Raw genomic sequence first — 18,869 nt, 5'->3', positions numbered from 1 at the left:
TAGTTTAGACTAGATTCATTTAACACATACATTTTATCTTCTTCAAAAGATGCTGATGGATGCTAAAAACTGATGCTGCTGTATACCATATAGAAGAGTCAATTTCCTATTGACTTATAGGACATTGTAAATAAATAAAAAAAAAGGATTGCAACTACTTTATAATTTTTTTTTTTTTTTTTGCTGTATACAATTACGTAGTGAACTATGCTTTTGTATTCAGCAAAATTAAACATACTGAAATGGAAATCAGTGAAATTGCGACAAAAATGAAGGACCTAGCCTTGTTCAGAAAACATACTAAAAGTTTGTGGTCTATTTTCCACAAAAGTCTGGATATGTAATTGATCAACAAAAGATCACGTAAAGGCCTCATGTCAATCAAAGAACATTATCATAATTTGCAGAGTTAAATGATTACTGCACCGATAGACAACTTATTCACTATCCGCAGGATAGAAGTACTTAGTCAGCCACCAATTGTGCAAGTTCTCCCACTTAAAAAGATGAGAGGTCTGTAATTGTCATCATAGGTATACCTCAACTATGAGAGACATAATGAGAAATAAATCCATAAAATCACATTCTCTGATTTTTAAAGAATTTAAAACAGACTGTTTCACAAGGCAAAAAAAAAAGTGCTATAGGATTAACAGTGGACCCAGATGTAGCTTGTATAAGGCAAAACGGTCACGTGGCCTTGTCCCATAAGAAAATCAAATCATGCATGGTATGTTTGGTCCTGTAACTCAGAGGTCCCGAGTATTTTTTGCACATCTGACCACTGTTACTTTAAGCATTAATAACTCTGGAATGCTTTTACTTTTCATTCTGATTCCGAGATTGCTTTTTGTGACATATTCTACTTTATATTAGTGGTAAATTTTTGTCGATACTTGCATCATTTCTTGGTGAAAAATTCAAACTCTCTGCTTATAAGGAAAATGGACATCCCAAATAAATGATATATTGATTCACATATACAATATGTCTACTTTATGTTTGCATCATAAAGTTGACGTGTTTTTACTTTTGGAAGACATCAGAGGGCTTCATAGTTAAGCAGCAATTTTATAATTTTTCACAACATTTTCAAAATCGGAATTTTTAAGGGACCAGTTCAGTTTTGAAGTAGATTTGAAGGGCCTTCATATTAGAAATACCCCATAAATTACCCCGTTATAAAAACTGCACTCCTCAAAGTACTCAAAATGACATTCAGAAAGTGTGTTAACCCTTAAAGGGGTACTCTGCCCCTGGCATCTTATCCCCTATCCAAAGGACAGGGGATAATATGTTAGATCGCCACGGTCCCGCTGCTGGGGACCCCGGGGATCGCCGCTGCGGCACCCCGCCATCATTACTGCACAGAGCGAGTTCGCTCTGTGCATAATGACGAGCGATACAGGGGCCGCAGCAGCGTGACGTCCTGGCTCCGCCCCTCATGACATCACGGCCCGTCCCCTTAATGCAAGTCTATGGCAGGGGGCGTGAAAACCGCCACGCCCCCTCCCATAGACTTGTATTGACGGGGGCAGGCCGTGATGTCACGAGGGGCGGAGCCGTGACGTAACGATGCTCCGGCCCCTGTATTGCCCGTCATTACGTGCAGAGCAAACTCGCTCTGCGCAGTAATGATAGCGGGGTGCTGCAGCAGCGATCCCCGGGGTCCCCAGCAGCGGGACCGCGGTGATCTAAGATCTTATTCCCTATCCTTTGGATAGGGGATAAGATGTCTAGGGGCGGAGTACCCCTTTAAGGTGTTTCACAGGAATAGCAGCAAAGTGAAGGAGAAAATTCAAAATCTTCATATTTTACACTTGCATGTTCTTGTAGACCCAGTTTTTAAATTTTTTACAAGAGGTAAAAGGAGGTAAATCTCCCTAAAATTTGTAACCTAATTTCTCTCGAGTAAGGAAATACCTCATATGTGTACGAAAAGTGCTCTGTGGGTGCACTAGAGAGCCCAAAGGGGAAGGAGTGACAATGGGATTTTGGAGAGTGAATTTTGCTGAAATGGTTTTTGGAGGGCACGTCACATTTAGGAAGCCCCTATGGTGCCAGAACAGCGCAAAAAAATATATAAAAAAAAAACACATGGCATACTATTTTTGAAACTACACCCCTCAAGGAACGTAACAAGGGGTACAGTGAGGCTTAACACCCCACAGGTGTTTGACGACTTTCGTTAAATTTGGATGTGTAAATTTAAAAAAAAATTTCACTAAAACCCTGGCTTTTCCCTCAGTTTTTACAAGGGGTAATAGGAGAAAATTCCCCCCAAAATTTGTAACCCCATCTCTTCTGAGTATGGAAGCACTCCATGTGTGGACGTCAAGTGCACTGCGGGCGCACTACAATGCTCAGAAGAGAAGGAGTAGGGCTGGGCGGTTCATACCGAATACCAAAATTTTTCCGCTGCACGGTATGAATTTTAACCCATACCACAATACCGGTTTGGCCCCTCCCCCTCGGGAATGAATGAATTATCAGCCCAGCGCTGCGAAGTCCCCAAAGGGGAATAAATCATATGTGACCCGCTAGCGCTGTTCTGCCCCCCCCCCAATTAATTATTAGCCCAGTGCTGCGCTGTCCCCATCGGTGTACTACTCATACCGGTGTACTACTCACATAGGGATACGCCGGCGGCGGCCGCAACAAACAGGAGGTCGATGAGAGCAGCGCTTGCGGGTGACGTGAGTAGTACACCGATGGGGACAGCGCAGCGCTGGGCTAATAATTAATTGGGGGGGGGGGAAATACCGTTATATACCGTGGAACCGCCATAAGTTACAAAAATACAGCTATACACATATTTGGCCATACCGCCCAGCCCTAAGAAGGAGTCAAATTTGGCTGTTGGAAAGCAAATTTTGCTGAAATGGTTTTTGGGGGGCATGTCACATTTAAGAAGCCCCTATGGTGCCAGAACAGCAAAAAATAAAAAATAAACATGGCATACTATTTTGGAAACTACACCCCTCATGGAACGTAACAAGGGGTACAGTGAGATAAACACCCCACAATGATTTTTTTTAATTTTTTTTTACTAAAATGATAGGGCAAAATGCCCCCCATTATTTGTAACCCCGTTTTTTCTGAGTGTGGAAATATCCCTTGTGTGGATATAAAGTGCTCTGCGGGTGTCCTACAAGGCTCAGAAGAGAAGGAGCGCCATTGGGCTTTTGGAGAGAGAGAATTTGGCTGAAATTCAGTCGGGGGCCATGTGCGTTTACACAGCCCCCATGGTGCCAGAACAGTGGACCCCCCCCACATGTGACCCTATTTCGGAAACGACACCCCTCCCGGAATGTAATAAGGGGTGCAGTGAGCATTTACACCCCACTGATGTTTGACAGACTTTTGGAACAGTGGGCTGTGCAAATGAAAAATAAAATTTTTCATTTTCATGGACCACTGTTCCAAAAATCGGTCAGACACCTGTGGGGCGTAAATGCTCACTGCACCCCTTATTACATTCCGTGAGAGGTGTAGTTTCCAAAATAGGGTCACATGTGTGTGTGTGGGGGGGGGGGTGTTACACGCTGTTCTGGCACCATGGGGGCTTTGTAAACACACATGGCCTTCGGTTCCAGACAAATTCTTTCTCCAAAAGCCCAATGGCGCCCCTCCTTTTCTGAGCACAGTAGTGTGCCAGCAGAGCCCTTTACGTCCACACATGGGGTATTGATATACTCAGAAGAAATGGTGTTACAAATTTTGGGGGGCTTTTTCCTATTACCCCTTGTAAAAATGAAAAATTTGGGATAACACCAGCATTTGAGTAAGAAAAAAAAAATTTCACATTCAAATTTGACGAAACCAATGTTAATGTTACATTCCGTGAGGGGTGTAGTTTCCAAAATGGGGTCACATGGGTGTTTTTTTTTTTTGTGCTTATGTCAGAACCGTTTTAACGATCAGCCACCCCTGTGCAAATCACCTCAAATGTACATGGCGTTCTCACTCCTGAGCCTTGTTGTGCGCTCGCAGAGCATTTTGTGTCCACATATGGGGTATTTCCGTACTCAGGAGAAATTGCGTTACAAATTTTGGGGGGATTTTTTATCTTTTACCTCTTGCGAAAATGAAAAGAATGGGGCAACACCAGCATGTTAGTATAAAAAATGTAATTTTATTACAACAACATGCTGGAGTAGACCCCAACTTTACCTTTTCATAAGGGGTGAAAGGAGAAAAAGCCCACCAAAGTTTGTTAGGCAATTTTTCCCAAGTACGGAAATACCCCATATGTGGCCCAAAACTGTTGCCTTGAAATACGACAGGGCTCCGAAGTGAGAGAGCACCATGCAGATTTGAGGCCTTAATTAGGGATTTGCATAGAGGTGGACATAGGGGTATTCTACGCCAGTGATTCCCAAACAGGGTGCCTCCAGCTGTTGCAAAACTCCCAGCAAGCCTGGACAGTCAATGGCTGTCCAGCAATACTGGGAGTTGTTGTTTCGCAACAGCTGGAGGCTCCGTTTTGGAAACACTGCCGTATCAGACGTTTTCATATTAATTTGGGAGGGGGGGAGGGGGGGGACTGTGTAGGGGTATGCATATATGTAGTGTTTTTTTACTTTTTATTATGTGTTAGTGTAGTATAGTATAGTGTTTTAACCCCTTAAGGACCAAGGACGTACAGGTACGTCCTTGGTTCTGCTCTCCTGATATAACGCGGGGTTACACAGTAACCCCGCGTCATATCACGGCAGACCCGGCGTCATAGTGAAGCCGGGACCCGCCTCTAATAGCGCGCAGCGCCGATCGCGGCGCCGCGCGCAATTAACCCTTTAGCCGCGCGCTCAGAGCTGAGCCGAGCGGCTAAAAGCGAAAGCGAAAGTTGCCGGCTAGCTCAGTCGGGCTGTTGGGGATAGCCGCGGCGAAATCGCGGCATCCCGAACAGCTTACAGGACAGAGGGAATGTCCGAATTATAAAAATATATCATTAATTAAACCGCTCGGTCAATGGCCGCGCAAAATAATTCCAAAGTCCAAAATAGTGCATTTTTGGTCACTTTTTATATCATTTAAAAATGAATAAAAAGCGATTAATAAGTCCTATCAATGCAAAAATGGTACCGTTAAAAACTTCAGATCATGGCGCAAAAAATGAAGATGACAATTTTAAACGTATAAATTTTCCTGCATGTAGTTATGATTTTTTCCAGAAGTCCGACAAAATCAAACCTATATAAGTAGGGTATCATTTTAATCGTATGGACCTACAGAATAAAGATAAGGTGTCATTTTTACCGAAAAATGTACTACGTAGAAACGGAAGCCCCCAAAAGTTACAAAACGGCGTTTTTTTTCAATTTTGTCGCACAATGATTTTTTTTTCCGTTTCACCGTAGATTTTTGGACAAAATGACTGACGTCATTACAAAGTAGAATTGTTGGCGCAAAAAATAAGCCATCATATGGATTTTTAGGTGCAAAATTGAAAGAGTTAGAGCTGGAGGCACACTGGTTGCAAAACACTGGGTTAGGTAACAAGCTCTGTGTTTCACAACCAGTGTGTTTTCAGCTGTTGCAAAACTACAACGCTCAGCATGCACTAACAGCCGAAGGGCATGCTGAGCGTTGTAGTTTTGCAACAGCTGGAGACACACTACTGCAGCTCCCAGCATGCCTTTGGCTGTCCATGCATGGTGGGAGTTGTAGTTATGCAACAGCTGGAGGCACAATTTTTCATAAATACATAACTACAACTCCCAGCATGCCCAGACACCCAAAGGGCATGCTGGGAGTTGCAACTGTGCCTCCAGCTGTTGCAAAACAACAATTCCCAGCATGCCCTTTGGCTGTGCATGCTGGGAGTTGTTGCTAGGCCACAGCAGGAGGCAAACAGCGCTTACCTCCTGCTTTTAGATCCCTCCGCCGAAGACCGCCGGGACCGCCGCTGGGGACCGCTGCCGCTTGGGACTGCCACCACTCCGGACCCTGGGTAAGCCTCCCCGCACTAACTAATCACGCTGATCGTGAGGTGGCACCTTAAGTACCAAGGCGTCAGGGCCTACCTGTACAACCTGGGCCCTTAAGTGGTTAAAGAGTACCTGTCAACTTTTAATATATTGTTCCTTATTTTATTATAAGACACTTTGCTATTTACTTGCTGTTAAAATTCTCAACCTTTATATGTTTTTAATGTGATTGAAAAAACGGCCACTAGGTGGCTCCGTTCTGTTCCCAAACAGTTAATTTGATCTTCACCAGGACTTGTAGAAGTGCATGGCGAGTCACAGCTCTTGCAGGCTTCAGTGATGTCGCCCCTGCTGGGGAATGCCCACTTTCTCCTACCGGGAGCTCACACAGTGTAAGCAAGGGGAAAGGTATGATACACAAATTTTTTTAGGGCAGGAGAGGGGTGTTGGGAGTAGTTAGAGAATATAATCTGAGTTAGTTTAGAAAATATGGTTTGATGACAGGTACTCTTTAAGGCCCACCAACAGTTCAGGATGCAAATTTTTCCCTGTTCTATTCAAATGGAGAAGCTAAAAAACACAAAGCAGAATGCTGGTGGGCCTTGAGGACTGGGTTAGGGATCAATGATCTAACTGAAATATCAGTTGTAAAAATGTGGTCCAGTTTTTGTCAGAAAAAATGAAAACTGATTTAAAAACATGGGAACATGCATTTCTTTTAAGCTTGGACCATTAAATTTGGGGCTACCATTTGAAGCAGACGTAATCTGAACATGTAAAAACAAACACAAAGATCATCATAACTTAATATTTTGAATAAGTCTATAAACCAAAACTTCAGATTGACACGACAAATAACAGAACAGGAAACTGAATACATTTATAACTTTTATCTAAAAATAAAAAAAGGCTGAGTCAGCTGCTTATAAATTAGCTGTCTGCCTACCATCACCCACAGCACATATATTAATAACAATACTCCGCTAGGCAGACGGAAAAGAACAGTAATCTGAGCAGCTGATAGCAGCATTCAAAAGGTAACTCACCATGGTGCGCCGTATATTCGGAATCCTTTCACAGTTACTTCTGAATCTTGCAAGTAAATACTGTTAGTGAGGAGTGATTGCACATTATCAAAGTCTTCAGGTTTCAATTTGGAAACTGAGGGAAAGCGGTAGTAATCCTGTTTAACAAGATCTGCCATGAATTCCTTATCAAAAGTAAGTTCATGATTCCCTGCAATCACTATTTTATATTCGTACGGTAAGGATCCTGCGAGGCAGAAAAGAAAAAAAAAGAGAGAAATACTTTCATTGGAGATCAGATAAAAGGGTAAAAAATCATATAGAACACTTGGTTTTTCTTAAACATATATATTTATTTATTTTTTATTATATTTTTTATGTTATAATTATAATTTTGTAAAGAATAAAAGATTTATTTGCAAACATTTTTGTTTTCCCCATAATCCATCAGGTGGTCGATAGGTTGATAATTCTGAACCTCAGTCGACCTCAGTAGAAATAATCAAAATAAGCATTTTCTGCCTAAATGTATTAGGATATATCACATCAATATTTCTAGTATTGGGATGCATACAAGTCTTCTGGAGGATTCTGGAGCAAAAGTGTCAACGATGCAAAAAAAGGTCACGTTGTGGAGTTAAAGCTGCTTTCACACTATAAAAATACCTCCCTTATAAATGCCCGTTATAAAACCCCTGGAAATCGTCCGTTACAAAATCCCATTATAGTCTATGGGATTTTTCCAATAGCCGTTTTAACCCAATATCGCCAGTTATTAATAATGGCCGTTATTTTGTAACAGGCGATAGTGCATGCACTATTTCTTCCGTTCATTCGACCGTCACAAAATAACGGGCGTTATTAATAACGGGCGATAACAGGTTAAAACGGCTATTGGAAAAATCCCATAGACTATAATGGGATTTTCTAACGGACGATTTCCAGGGTTTTTATAACGGGCGTTTATAATGGAGATATTTTTATAGTGTGAAAGCAGCCTAAAAATTTAGTTTATTTCAACAATGTTTGCAACATAACTCGCAATCTTCGTAACCAAGAGGCGGCTATGGTGTCCCTGGAAAGAAAAGACCCGTCCAAGGTGACCGGACTCCTTTATTGGTGTGAAGTAGTTGTGCCAGGATTGCCTCTCTACACAATTTACAACATTAGCAAACAATATTTTCGGGATTTACCAAAGGATCGTAGAAAGAAGACTAGAACCTCTTCCCCCCACTCCCATCTCCTGTCCCCCAAAAAAGAGGTATAACAATGTCAACCAGCACCAGAAATGGGGATCTTGCTATGAAGACACCATTATATTTTCCTGTGTCTCACAGGTCATGATTTATGTCTCTACAGCAATCCCCATCCCCTGGTGAAAGACAAAATTTAAAGATAACTCATCCTTCCACCTTAAAGGGGTATTCCAGGAAAAAAATGTTTTTATATCAACTGGCTCCAGAAAGTTAAATAGATTTGTAAATTACTTCTATTAAAAAATCTTAATCCTTTCAATAATTATTAGCTGCTGAAGTTGAGTTGTTCTTCTCTAACTGGCAACAGTGCTCTCTGCTGACATCTCTGCTTGTCACGGGAACTGCACAGAGTAGAAGAGGTTTGCTATGGGGATTTGCTTCTACTCTGGACAGTTCCCGAGACAGGTGTCATCAGAGAACACTTATACAGAAAAGAACAACTCAATTTCAGCAGCTCATAAGTACTGAAAGAATTAAAAAAAAAAATTTAATAGAAGTAATTTACAAATCTGTTTAACTTTCTGGAGACAGTTGATATATATATTAAAAAAAAGTTTTTTCCTGGAATACCCCTTTAACTTTATGAGACTTCCATTTTGGACCACACCAACCTTTCTTATCTTTGCTTTTACTTTAGACTGGAAAACTATCACTATTGGAAAATGAGAATGGTAGAGGTTTATGGTCACAGATATATAAATTATTTTAGTATCAAAACACTAGGAAGCAAAAAGTAGGAAGTAGTAAAAGGATAACGTTTAGTAGCGGAAGCTCAGAATAAAAGGGAAACCAAAGTAAATTCCTTGGATATTAAAAAATTACTTAAACAGAATAACACAATTTTATATTATCTTATTACACAAGATGGAAATAAGACACACCCAGCACATCCCTAATGTGATGTTACAAAATGTCAACTTAAGTCCTGAAATACTTAAAGGACAACTGTAGTGGTCAAAAATCCCTGCCCAAATGTTCCCCAAACAAAAGTTATACAATTCAGTCAATTAGTTCTATTTGCCTATATGCAGCCGTTTCTGAGATATTAGAGTTGCCAGCATAGCCCAGTAGTCCTGCGTCCGTCCCCTATTCATTACATTGCAGCCGCCATCTTGGGGACGGAGATCTCTTCCTCCCAGCAGTGTTTGTGCTCCCCCTAGCCTCTGTCAGCTCCTCCCTGCTTATGCATATGCATGAGCGGGTGCTTTCTGAGGCAGCCATAGGCTCATCCTCAGAAACGCCCCTATCTGTAAGATTCAAGCAGGGGGAGAATGAGGACGTCCACAGCTCCTCCCCCCTCCCCTGCTCTGTCTACATAGGACCTCACTTATCACCGGGAGGATTCAAGTTATCACGGGGGAAAACACAGAGCAAACCACAGAGCAGGGAGGGGGGAGGACGTGTGTGTGTGGAGGAGACATATTACACTGCACGGGCTAGTGGTGTATACAGGGAATAAATATCATACTGGGGATGATTTCTATGTGTGAGGGGGGGGGGACTACTGAATGACACATGCTGGGAGTTGTAGTCCCTGTTATGTGTATGTGTGTATGCCAGTGTTTCCCAACCAGGGAATGCTGGGAGTAGTAGTTTTGCAACATCTGGAGGCACCCTGGTTGGGAAACACTGGTGTATGAACTACAACTCCCAGGAGACTACTGATACAATAGAAGAGTTGATGAATTACAACCCCAGGAAACTACAGAGATACAATAGAGGTGTTGGTGCACTACAAATCCCAGGAAACTACAGAGATACAATAGAGGTGTTGGTGCACTACAAATCCCAGGAGACTACTGATATAATAGAGGAGTTGGTGAACTACAACTCCCAGGAGACTATAGAGATACAATATAGGTGTTGGTGAGCTACAACTCCCAGGAGACTACTTGTGTGATTGAGTGTATACACCCGATCACACACTCGGCCCTGCTGTAAACACTTGATCACACACCCAGCTCTGCTGTATACACTGAATCACATGGTGAGATTTGTAGTCTTGCAACAGCTGGAGGCACCGCTGCAAATCCAAGCATGCACGAACAGCAGAAAGCTGTCAGGGCATGCTGGGATGTGTAGTCTTGCAACAGCTGGAGGCACCACTGCAACTCCAAGCATGCACGAACAGCAGAAAGCTGTCAGGGCATGCTGGGATGTGTAGTCTTGCAACAGCTGGAGTCACCTCTGCAACTCCAAGCATGCACATACAGCAGAAAGCTGACAGGGCATGCTGGGATTTGTAGTCTTGCAACAGCTGGAGGCACCACTGTAATTCCCAGCATGCCCAAACAGCATAAAAAATAACTGGGCATGCTTGGAGTAGTAGTTGTGAAAAAGATGGAGGGACCCCTATCAGGACAGTTTTATAGACAAACAATTATGTTTTTTTACCATTTTTACTTTCACTATCCACTCTCCAGTGCTGACACTGCTGGTTCTAGCTATGCAGACTGTCTGTCTATATAGTTTGGATCTAACATGAGCACGGAGGCAGCTGCTTCATCACTGGACAGGAGCCAGCATGGGGAGGGGGAGATGAGCAGAAGGGGAGGGTATATGCATAGGGGAGGGAGATGTGGGCGTTACAATATAATAATGTGCTCGGGGGATAGAACAGGGGGAGGGCAGCAGCTTACAGGAAGTAAGCACAAGGCATGATGGGAGATGTAGTTTTACTTTCACTTCTCCTCAGTAATTTGTGTGCTGATAACGGGAGAACGGCTAGGCCAATTTTGACGGGGGAGACATCGTTGGAAAGGTCTTTCAAAGACCTATTAAATGAGGTTAAAAAAAAAGTTTTTTTGCCCAGCACTGCAGATGTCCTTTAAGCATTATTTATTTCTAGCTATAAAAATTACTTCATAAAACTTGTTTCCCTGCTACTGTAGACCAATTAATAAAAATGGTAAAGCATTGTTTACATTCACATTAGCATTTTTGTTTTCTTTTCTGCCATAGAAAAAGAAAAATTAAAATTATTCATCAGTAACATGATGGTCACCAATGGCGCCCAACAAACCCCATTGACCCACCCCATTTGATGGGATCGGTTTGAGTTATTTCATGGTGTCCATCATTTTGCTGGAAAAAAATATAAAAAGGAGCCTCCTTTAGAAGTGTGGATTGAGTTTTAGAAAAGTTACTGTGCGTTACTAGAGATTATGGGATATATGGAAAGGCCTGCGCAGCTGGCCTGTAATTGTGGGAGGAGCGGGATGACCATAAAACCCACGGCTCTCCCCCCTTCATTGACGCCGTGGGTTCTTCGCTTGAGGGTGTCACGTGATGTCGGCAGGAAGTGGAGTCACGTTCCCACCGGTCAGCTGACTGCACGAGTGCACGGAACCTCGCTTCAGCCGGCATGGTGGGGGTAAGTGGCCGTGGCTGACCGGGGGTAACGCCGGCGGTTCCCGGACTCCGGAGGTGAGCCGGAGTTCAGGGAAACCCTTGGTCAGCCCGGCCCCAGGTTATCGTATTACATGTTGGCATTCGGCATTCGCCGGTCGCATTATACGGTTTTCGGCTACATATATTTACTTACGGCTTGCTGCGCATGTATATGGATACTTTGTATGCGAACAGCCTCCTGCACGAGCATATCATTACCGCACTAGGTGAACGGCTTTCTGCGCATGTATGTGTTTACTTATGGCTTGCTTTATTATGTGATGATTACTTTGTTATGCGAACTGTCTCCTGCACATGTATTTCATTACTGCACTATATGATCAGTCTCCTGCACGTGCATATCATTACCGCACTATGTGAACAGTCTCCTGCACGTGCATATCATTACTGCACTATATGATCAGTCTCCTGCACGTGCATATCATTACCGCACTATGTCATCAGTCTCCGGCACGTGCATATCATTACCGCACTATGTCATCAGTCTCCTGCACGTGCTTATCATTACCGCACTATGTGATCAGTCTCCTGCACGTGCATATCATTACTGCACTATGTGAACAGTCTCCTGCACATGTATATCATTACCGCTCTATGTGAACGACTTGCTGCGCATGTATTCCATTACTTTGTTATGTGAACAGTCTCCTGCACATGCATATCATTACCGCACCATTTGAACAGTCTCCTGCACGTGCATATCATTACCGCACTATGTGAACGACTTGCTGCGCATGTATACCGTTACTTTGTTATGTGAATAGCCTCCCGCACGTGCATATCATTACCGCACTATGTGAACGGCTTGCTACGCATGTATATGATTACTGCATTGTGCGAACAGTCTCCTGCACATGCATATCATTACCGCATTATGTGTTAGGCCTCTTGCACATGTATTTGATTGCTGCATTGTGTGAACAGTCTCCTGCACATGCATATCATTACCGCTCTGTGTGATAGGCTTCTGGCTGATGCATATCATTACCGCACTGTGTGAACAGTCTCCTGCACATGCTTATCATTACCGCACCACGTGAGAGGCTTCTTGCACATGTATATCATTACCGCACTATGTGGTCAGTCTCCTGCGCATGTATATCATTACCGCAATATATGAACAGTCTCCTACTTATTTTATCATTTCCGCACTATGTGAACAGTCTCCTGCACATGTATAACATTACTGCACTATGTGAACAGTCTCCTGCACGTGCATATCATTGCCGCTCTATGTAACAGCCTCCTGCACATATATATCATTATCACATTTTGTACTTCTGTGCTGCTGGGAGGATCTATATGTGTCTCCCGTATACTGAGACTCGCACACCTTTACACTCAATCGGACTCACCGCTCCGCCTCACCCTGTGGCCTTATGCTTCACCCCCACAGCTGCCAATCTGGTCAGTCTTAGGCACGCTACACCAACAGCTGCGCTCACCTCCAACCTTTGTCTCTTAACTAACTTCCTCACAGTTTTCTTTTCATTTATTTTATATTTATACTTCTGTGTTTCCGGGCGGTGTGCCTCCAGCTGTTGTGGAGCTGCGATTCTCACTTATAGGAATCATGCCGTAGGGTTCATGCTGTACACATCCTGGTACCCATACACGTTGGTAGGATTCATGCCGGTTACATTTATACACACGCTTGTACATAATTGTAGCATTATGCTGCGTACACACTTATAAGATTCATGCCGTACACAGTACACACTGGTAGGATATCCTGTACACACGCTTGTTGGATTCTTACTTACACGCGTTAGGATTATCCAGCACATTCGCCGGTAGCATTTATACGGTTCACTTGATCGCATAATTCATAAAGTTCATGCGGTACATACCATTGTAGCATCCATACTGTACACTTGCTCGTAGGTTTACGTAGCATACACGCTTGTACTCGCTTGCAGGGTTCATACTACACACACTCTTGTAGGAGTCATGTGGTACACACTCATAGGATTCATACTTTGTACACGCTCATACGAGTCACACTGTACGCACGTTTATAGTATTACATGGTCCACGCTCGTAAGATTACTACTGAATATGCACTCATAAGGTTGTGCTGCACTCCCGCTCGCAGGACCTGTATCACGCGTGTTTATAGGGTTATATTACTCGGGTGCACGCGGGAATCAGGCTGCGTGTGCACCCGTGGCATGTGTTCTGTACATGCACTTGCGCTATTTGTGAAGTTCGTACGCCCGCAGTTTAGTGCAGCGCACATGCTCATACAGCACATGGGGTGTGGCCCTGTACGCAGGTATGTGGTTATAATAGTTACTACTTCCCGGCATATTCTCTGCCATCAGGTCGTGGTTAGCTTCAGGCATTCACTGGTGGTCTATACGCGTATATGGTTGGCCCGAGTATAGGTTCATCAAGTTGGTGGTACAGCCATGCATAGCGGTTCACGACAGTTTCACACGTAGTCGTTCTGCACGCATCTTTATATAGACAGAGTGATACATAGCAGTTGTCGCTGCTGACACATATTCAGAACGTCAATTACACGACGCACAGGCGGGGCTTACCCAGTAAACCGTTGCAGACGGGGTATGTCTCATTATCGTTGGTACTGACATGCCTTCTGAACGACACTGACATTACGCATAGGTGGTATTTACCTGTTAAGCCTGTCATGTTACAGGAAGGGTACGTCGCATAGTTCTTATGACTGTCACGCCACACATAGGTGATGTATACCCATCATGCCTGCCACGCCTGCAGGGAGTACGTCGCACGGTTGCTACTGACACGCCTTCAGAACAGCAATAACGCCACACATAGGTGATAAGATTTGTTTTATTATCCAAGTAATCACCTCATGAACCTGACACGTCTTCAGGTTGTGTTTACTTGTGTCGTCGGTGCACCTCTTTTACGATATAGTCACGTTCTCAAAAAACGGAATTCACGATGTTTTGGGTTGTCATGGTACTCGTATAAACTTTCGCACTTACCACTGGGCACACGCTTATCTAGACTCAGTTACGCATATAATTCTCGTCCGACACGTCTTCGGACACTTTCCCTCTGTTCTGGTTTAAAGTGTCGTACATTGTTCTCAAGTAATCACCTCATGAACTTGACACGCTTTCAGGTTGTGATTACTTGCGTTGTCGATGCGCTCCTTTCTCTGTGTAGTTATGTCCTAAAAATGTACTTCATGGTGTTCTAGGTTGATTTGGTACTCGTATAACGTTTCGCACTTGTCACCGGGCGCATACTCGTCTAGACCCGGTTACGCATACGATTCTCGTCCGACACGTTTTCAGATACTTTCCCTCTGTCCTGGTTTAAAGAGTTGATTATTATTGTCCAAGTAATCACCTCATGAACCTGACACGCTTTCAGGTTGTGATTGCTTGCGTTGTCGATGCGCTCCTTTCTCTGTGTAGTCATGTCCAAAAGTGTACTTCAGGGTGTTCTAGGTTGATATGATACTCGTTTAGCGTTTCGCACTTGTCACCGGGCGCATACTCGTCTAGGCCCGGTTACGCATACGGTTCTCGTCCGACACGTCTTCGGATACTTTTCCTCTGTCCTGGTTTAAAGAGTTGTTTATTGTTGTCCAAGTAATCACCTCATGAACCTGACACGTTTTCAGGTTGTGATTGCTTGCGTTGTCGGTGCATTCCTTTCTCTGTGTAGTCTCGTTCCTAAAGATGCTCTTCAGGGTGTTCTAGGTTGTTAAGGTACTTGTATAACGTTTCGCTCTTGTCAACGGGCGCATACTTGTCTAGGTCCAGTCACGTATACAATTCTCATCCGTCACGTCTTCGGATACTCTCTCTCTGTCCTGGTGTTAGACGGTCAGCTATGTTATAGATAAACGAGCTTGGCTAGACGATTAGTTTGGCTGTCCCTACTACATATATTTACTCTCACATGTGCTCACGTTGAAGGAGTCCAGAATATTGCAGCAGATGCCTTGTCAGCAAATACGCAAAAAATTTATGGTACGGCGTGGAACTCATTTCCAAATCCAGATCCAAGCACGCCGAGGGCGACAAGATTTCAGTTCCCTTCCTATTTGCATATGTTGGGTTTTGCCATATCACACTGCATTTATCCCACAATACTATTAAGAGTTATCTAGCCGGTATCCAACACCATCTATCCTTGACCAATACCCGTAGTTACTCTATACTCTCTTCTCGCTTGGTGAAGTCCGCTCTGAAGGGCATCCTTGAGCAGGAAGTCCCTCGCAGCCCAGTCAGACAACCAATCACAGGCAACATGTTCAGGCAGTTGTCCGACTTGTTAGACTCCACACCATTGGGTATTCGTGATAGCCTCACATTAAAAGCGGCCATGTACCTTGCCTGTTATGGGTTTCTCAGACCGGGTGAGTGTACTACTCGGACCATTAACACTCCCTTTCCTTAGGTCAGTCAGCTGTCACATGTCTCTGATCATTTCCAGCTGTCCCTCAGTCAGACCAAGACCTCGTCTCCGGGTCATACGGTGGTTGTCCGGTTTTCCCACCGTGCACAAATGGTGTCCTGTCACAATCCTCCGTGAATTGTTGAATGCCTGTGTTAACCTATCAGCTGACGACCCTTTACTCCATTTCAGATCCAACCCGCTAACTACTTCTCAATTCATCAAACATTTACGCATTTCGGTCAGGTCGCTGGGAGGAGTCCCGACTTCATTATCCGGTCACTCCTTCCGTATTGGCGCAGCTACAGCCACTTCTAAGCACGGGGTCCCGACCCACGTAATCATGAAATTAGGATGTTGGAAATGCGGATGCTACATGCTGTATTTCCCTAACCCTCGCAAAGAAATGGCTAGCGCATTCCAGTCTCTTGTGTTGTAATCTGCAATAAACAAATGTTTGTTTAAATCCGGGTTTTGCCCTCTTTTCCAGGCATATTCTTTACGCCGCAGTTATGGCACACCTCAGACTGCTTAGTTGAGGTTGATAGATTATTGGTTACAGTTGGTTGTTAGGTTAGTATTAGGGTTGTACGCATTTCAGTCATGTAGCAATGACCACAAATGGAAAGGCCTGCGCAGCTGGCCTGTAATTGTGGGAGGAGCGGGATGACCATAAAACCCACGGCTCTCCCCCCTTCATTGACGCCGTGGGTTCTTCGCTCCCACCCGCCCCCCCTTCTTTTCATTTCATCACACTTACCACAGGGTATGCCCTCTTTTCCAGGCATATTCTTTACGCCGCAGTTATGGCACACCTCAGACTGCTTAGTTGAGGTTGATAGATTATTGGTTACAGTTGGTTGTTAGGTTAGTATTAGGGTTGTACGCATTTCAGTCATGTAGCAACGACCACAAATATATATAGCTGCATCATAGTATAGGATATATGTACTTTTTTTCACTTTCTGCTCTGAAAAGGGATTCTAAAAAGGGGTAGGGAAGGGGGTAGGGGACTAAGATGTAAAAGAAAAAACATGCACTTGTATTTTAAATTTATATTTTATACCTGTTTGAATGAAATAAACAATAAAAAAATAAAAATAAAAAAAGTTAGATATATGCAAACTGACATCTAGACAATGGCCCTCATTTACTATTGCAAACTCGACATGTCTTGTCGGGCATTGCGCCAGAATTGAAAAAACCCAGACTGACTCTCCATTTTGCTAAGAAAACCCCAAAAAGGGGTGTGGTCAGTGGGAAACAGAGACGTGGTCATTGAAAAGGGGAGTGTTCCCAACATTTTCACAAAAAAACTACATATTTACTAAGGTTTCCACAGAAAATGTGGTGGATTTCAGCTGGGGAAAACCCGACAGATCAGAGCATGTGTAAAAAAAAAGCAAAATGTAGGGAAAGTGCAAAATGTAGGGAAACCTTAGTAAATACTAGGGCTGCAACATATATCGCAAAAGCAATTGAATCGCGATTTTTGCTTTTTGCGATATAGCAATTTGCCCCCCCCCCCCCCCCCCCCCCCGGGAAAACTTGCGATTATCTGCTCAGGCCAGCTCCCGTGTGCTGCTGCAGGCGGGGGCCAGCCAGAGCAGTAAAAACAAATTTAAATACTAAAATTCTGTGTTTCCCAACCAGGGTGCCTCCAGTTGTTGCAAAACTTAAACTCCCAGCATGTCTGGACATGCTGGGAGTAGTAGTTTCACAACAACTGGAGGAACCCTGGTAGAAAAACATTGAGCTAAGTAAAAGGGCGCAGGGAGAGAAAAAAAAAAAAACTTCTGCTCACCTACTCCCGGTCCCTGTATATGCCGTTTCCCTCGGTGCGGCCCAATGTCTCATCTCTTCTCCATGCAAGCAGTAGGACCTTTCCCTTTTCAGCCAATCACTGGCCGCAGTGTCACATGTCAAGCCAGTGATTGGCTCATGGGGAAAGGTCTTTTTCAGCAGCAAACACACTAGGTTGGGGATTTGAAAACTGCCCGGGAAATCTAGTGTATTGCTGCAGTACAAAATGTGATGGGAGGGGGGAAGATTCTGACAGGGGGAGGAATGTGACAGGGGGCGAGGAATGTGACTGGGGGAGGAATGTGACTGGGGGAGGAATGTGACTGGGGGAGGAATGTGACAGGGGGAGGAATGTGACAGGGGGAGGAATGTGACTGGGGGAGGAATGTGACTGGGGGAGGAATGTGACTGGGGGAGGAATGTGACAGGGGGAGGAATGTGACAGGGGGAGGAATGTGACAGGGGGAGGAATGTGACAGGGGGAGGAATGTGACAGGGGGAGGAATGTGACTGGGGGAGGAATGTGACTGGGGGAGGAATGTGACTGGGGGAGGAATGTGACTGGGGGAGGAATGTGACTGGGGGAGGAATGTGACTGGGGGAGGAATGTGACTGGGGGAGGAATGTGACTTGGGGAGGAATGTGACAGGGGGAGGAATGTGACAGGGGGAGGAATGTGGCATAGGGGGAAGATGTGATGGGAGAAGATGTGGCCATAGGGGAGAATGTGACGGGGGAGATAGAAATTAAATGGAGGAGATGTGGAATGGGCGGTGTGTATAAAATGTGTGGAAAGTTGTAAAAGGGAGGAGATTGGACATGAAACGGCAGGATTTCACCATTTATTTATTATATCGCATATCGCAATATTTAGGCCCATAATCGCAATTGCACATTTCCCCCCAGCAAAGAATCCTACACTCCCCTCTTAAATAAGTAAATAAGGGCCATTGTCTTTATTGTGTTTTATATCTTTGTCTATAAAAATAAATCTTCAGCATTCGGCCCCTGTTGGATTGCTCGACGTTGGGTTACCAAACTTT

General features: G+C 44.0%; 1 protein-coding gene across 4 annotated transcripts in view; it reads right to left on the bottom strand.

The window, feature by feature from the left end:
- Positions 1 to 18,869, bottom strand: part of MPPED2 (metallophosphoesterase domain containing 2) — a 207,979-nt gene that overhangs the window by 86,332 nt on the left and 102,778 nt on the right. For all 4 annotated transcript variants that reach the window (XM_056526668.1, XM_056526667.1, XM_056526666.1 and 1 more), the window contains one exon: positions 6,977 to 7,202. In XM_056526668.1, the coding sequence (XP_056382643.1) occupies positions 6,977 to 7,202 (226 nt within the window). The remainder of the gene's footprint in view (positions 1 to 6,976; positions 7,203 to 18,869) is intronic.

The sequence above is a fragment of the Hyla sarda genome, chromosome 6 (assembly GCF_029499605.1).
Source record: "Hyla sarda isolate aHylSar1 chromosome 6, aHylSar1.hap1, whole genome shotgun sequence".
Classification (NCBI taxonomy): Eukaryota; Metazoa; Chordata; class Amphibia; order Anura; family Hylidae; genus Hyla; species Hyla sarda.
The sequence above is the reverse complement of the archived record's forward strand: the minus strand, read 5'-3'. Positions and strand labels throughout refer to the sequence as shown.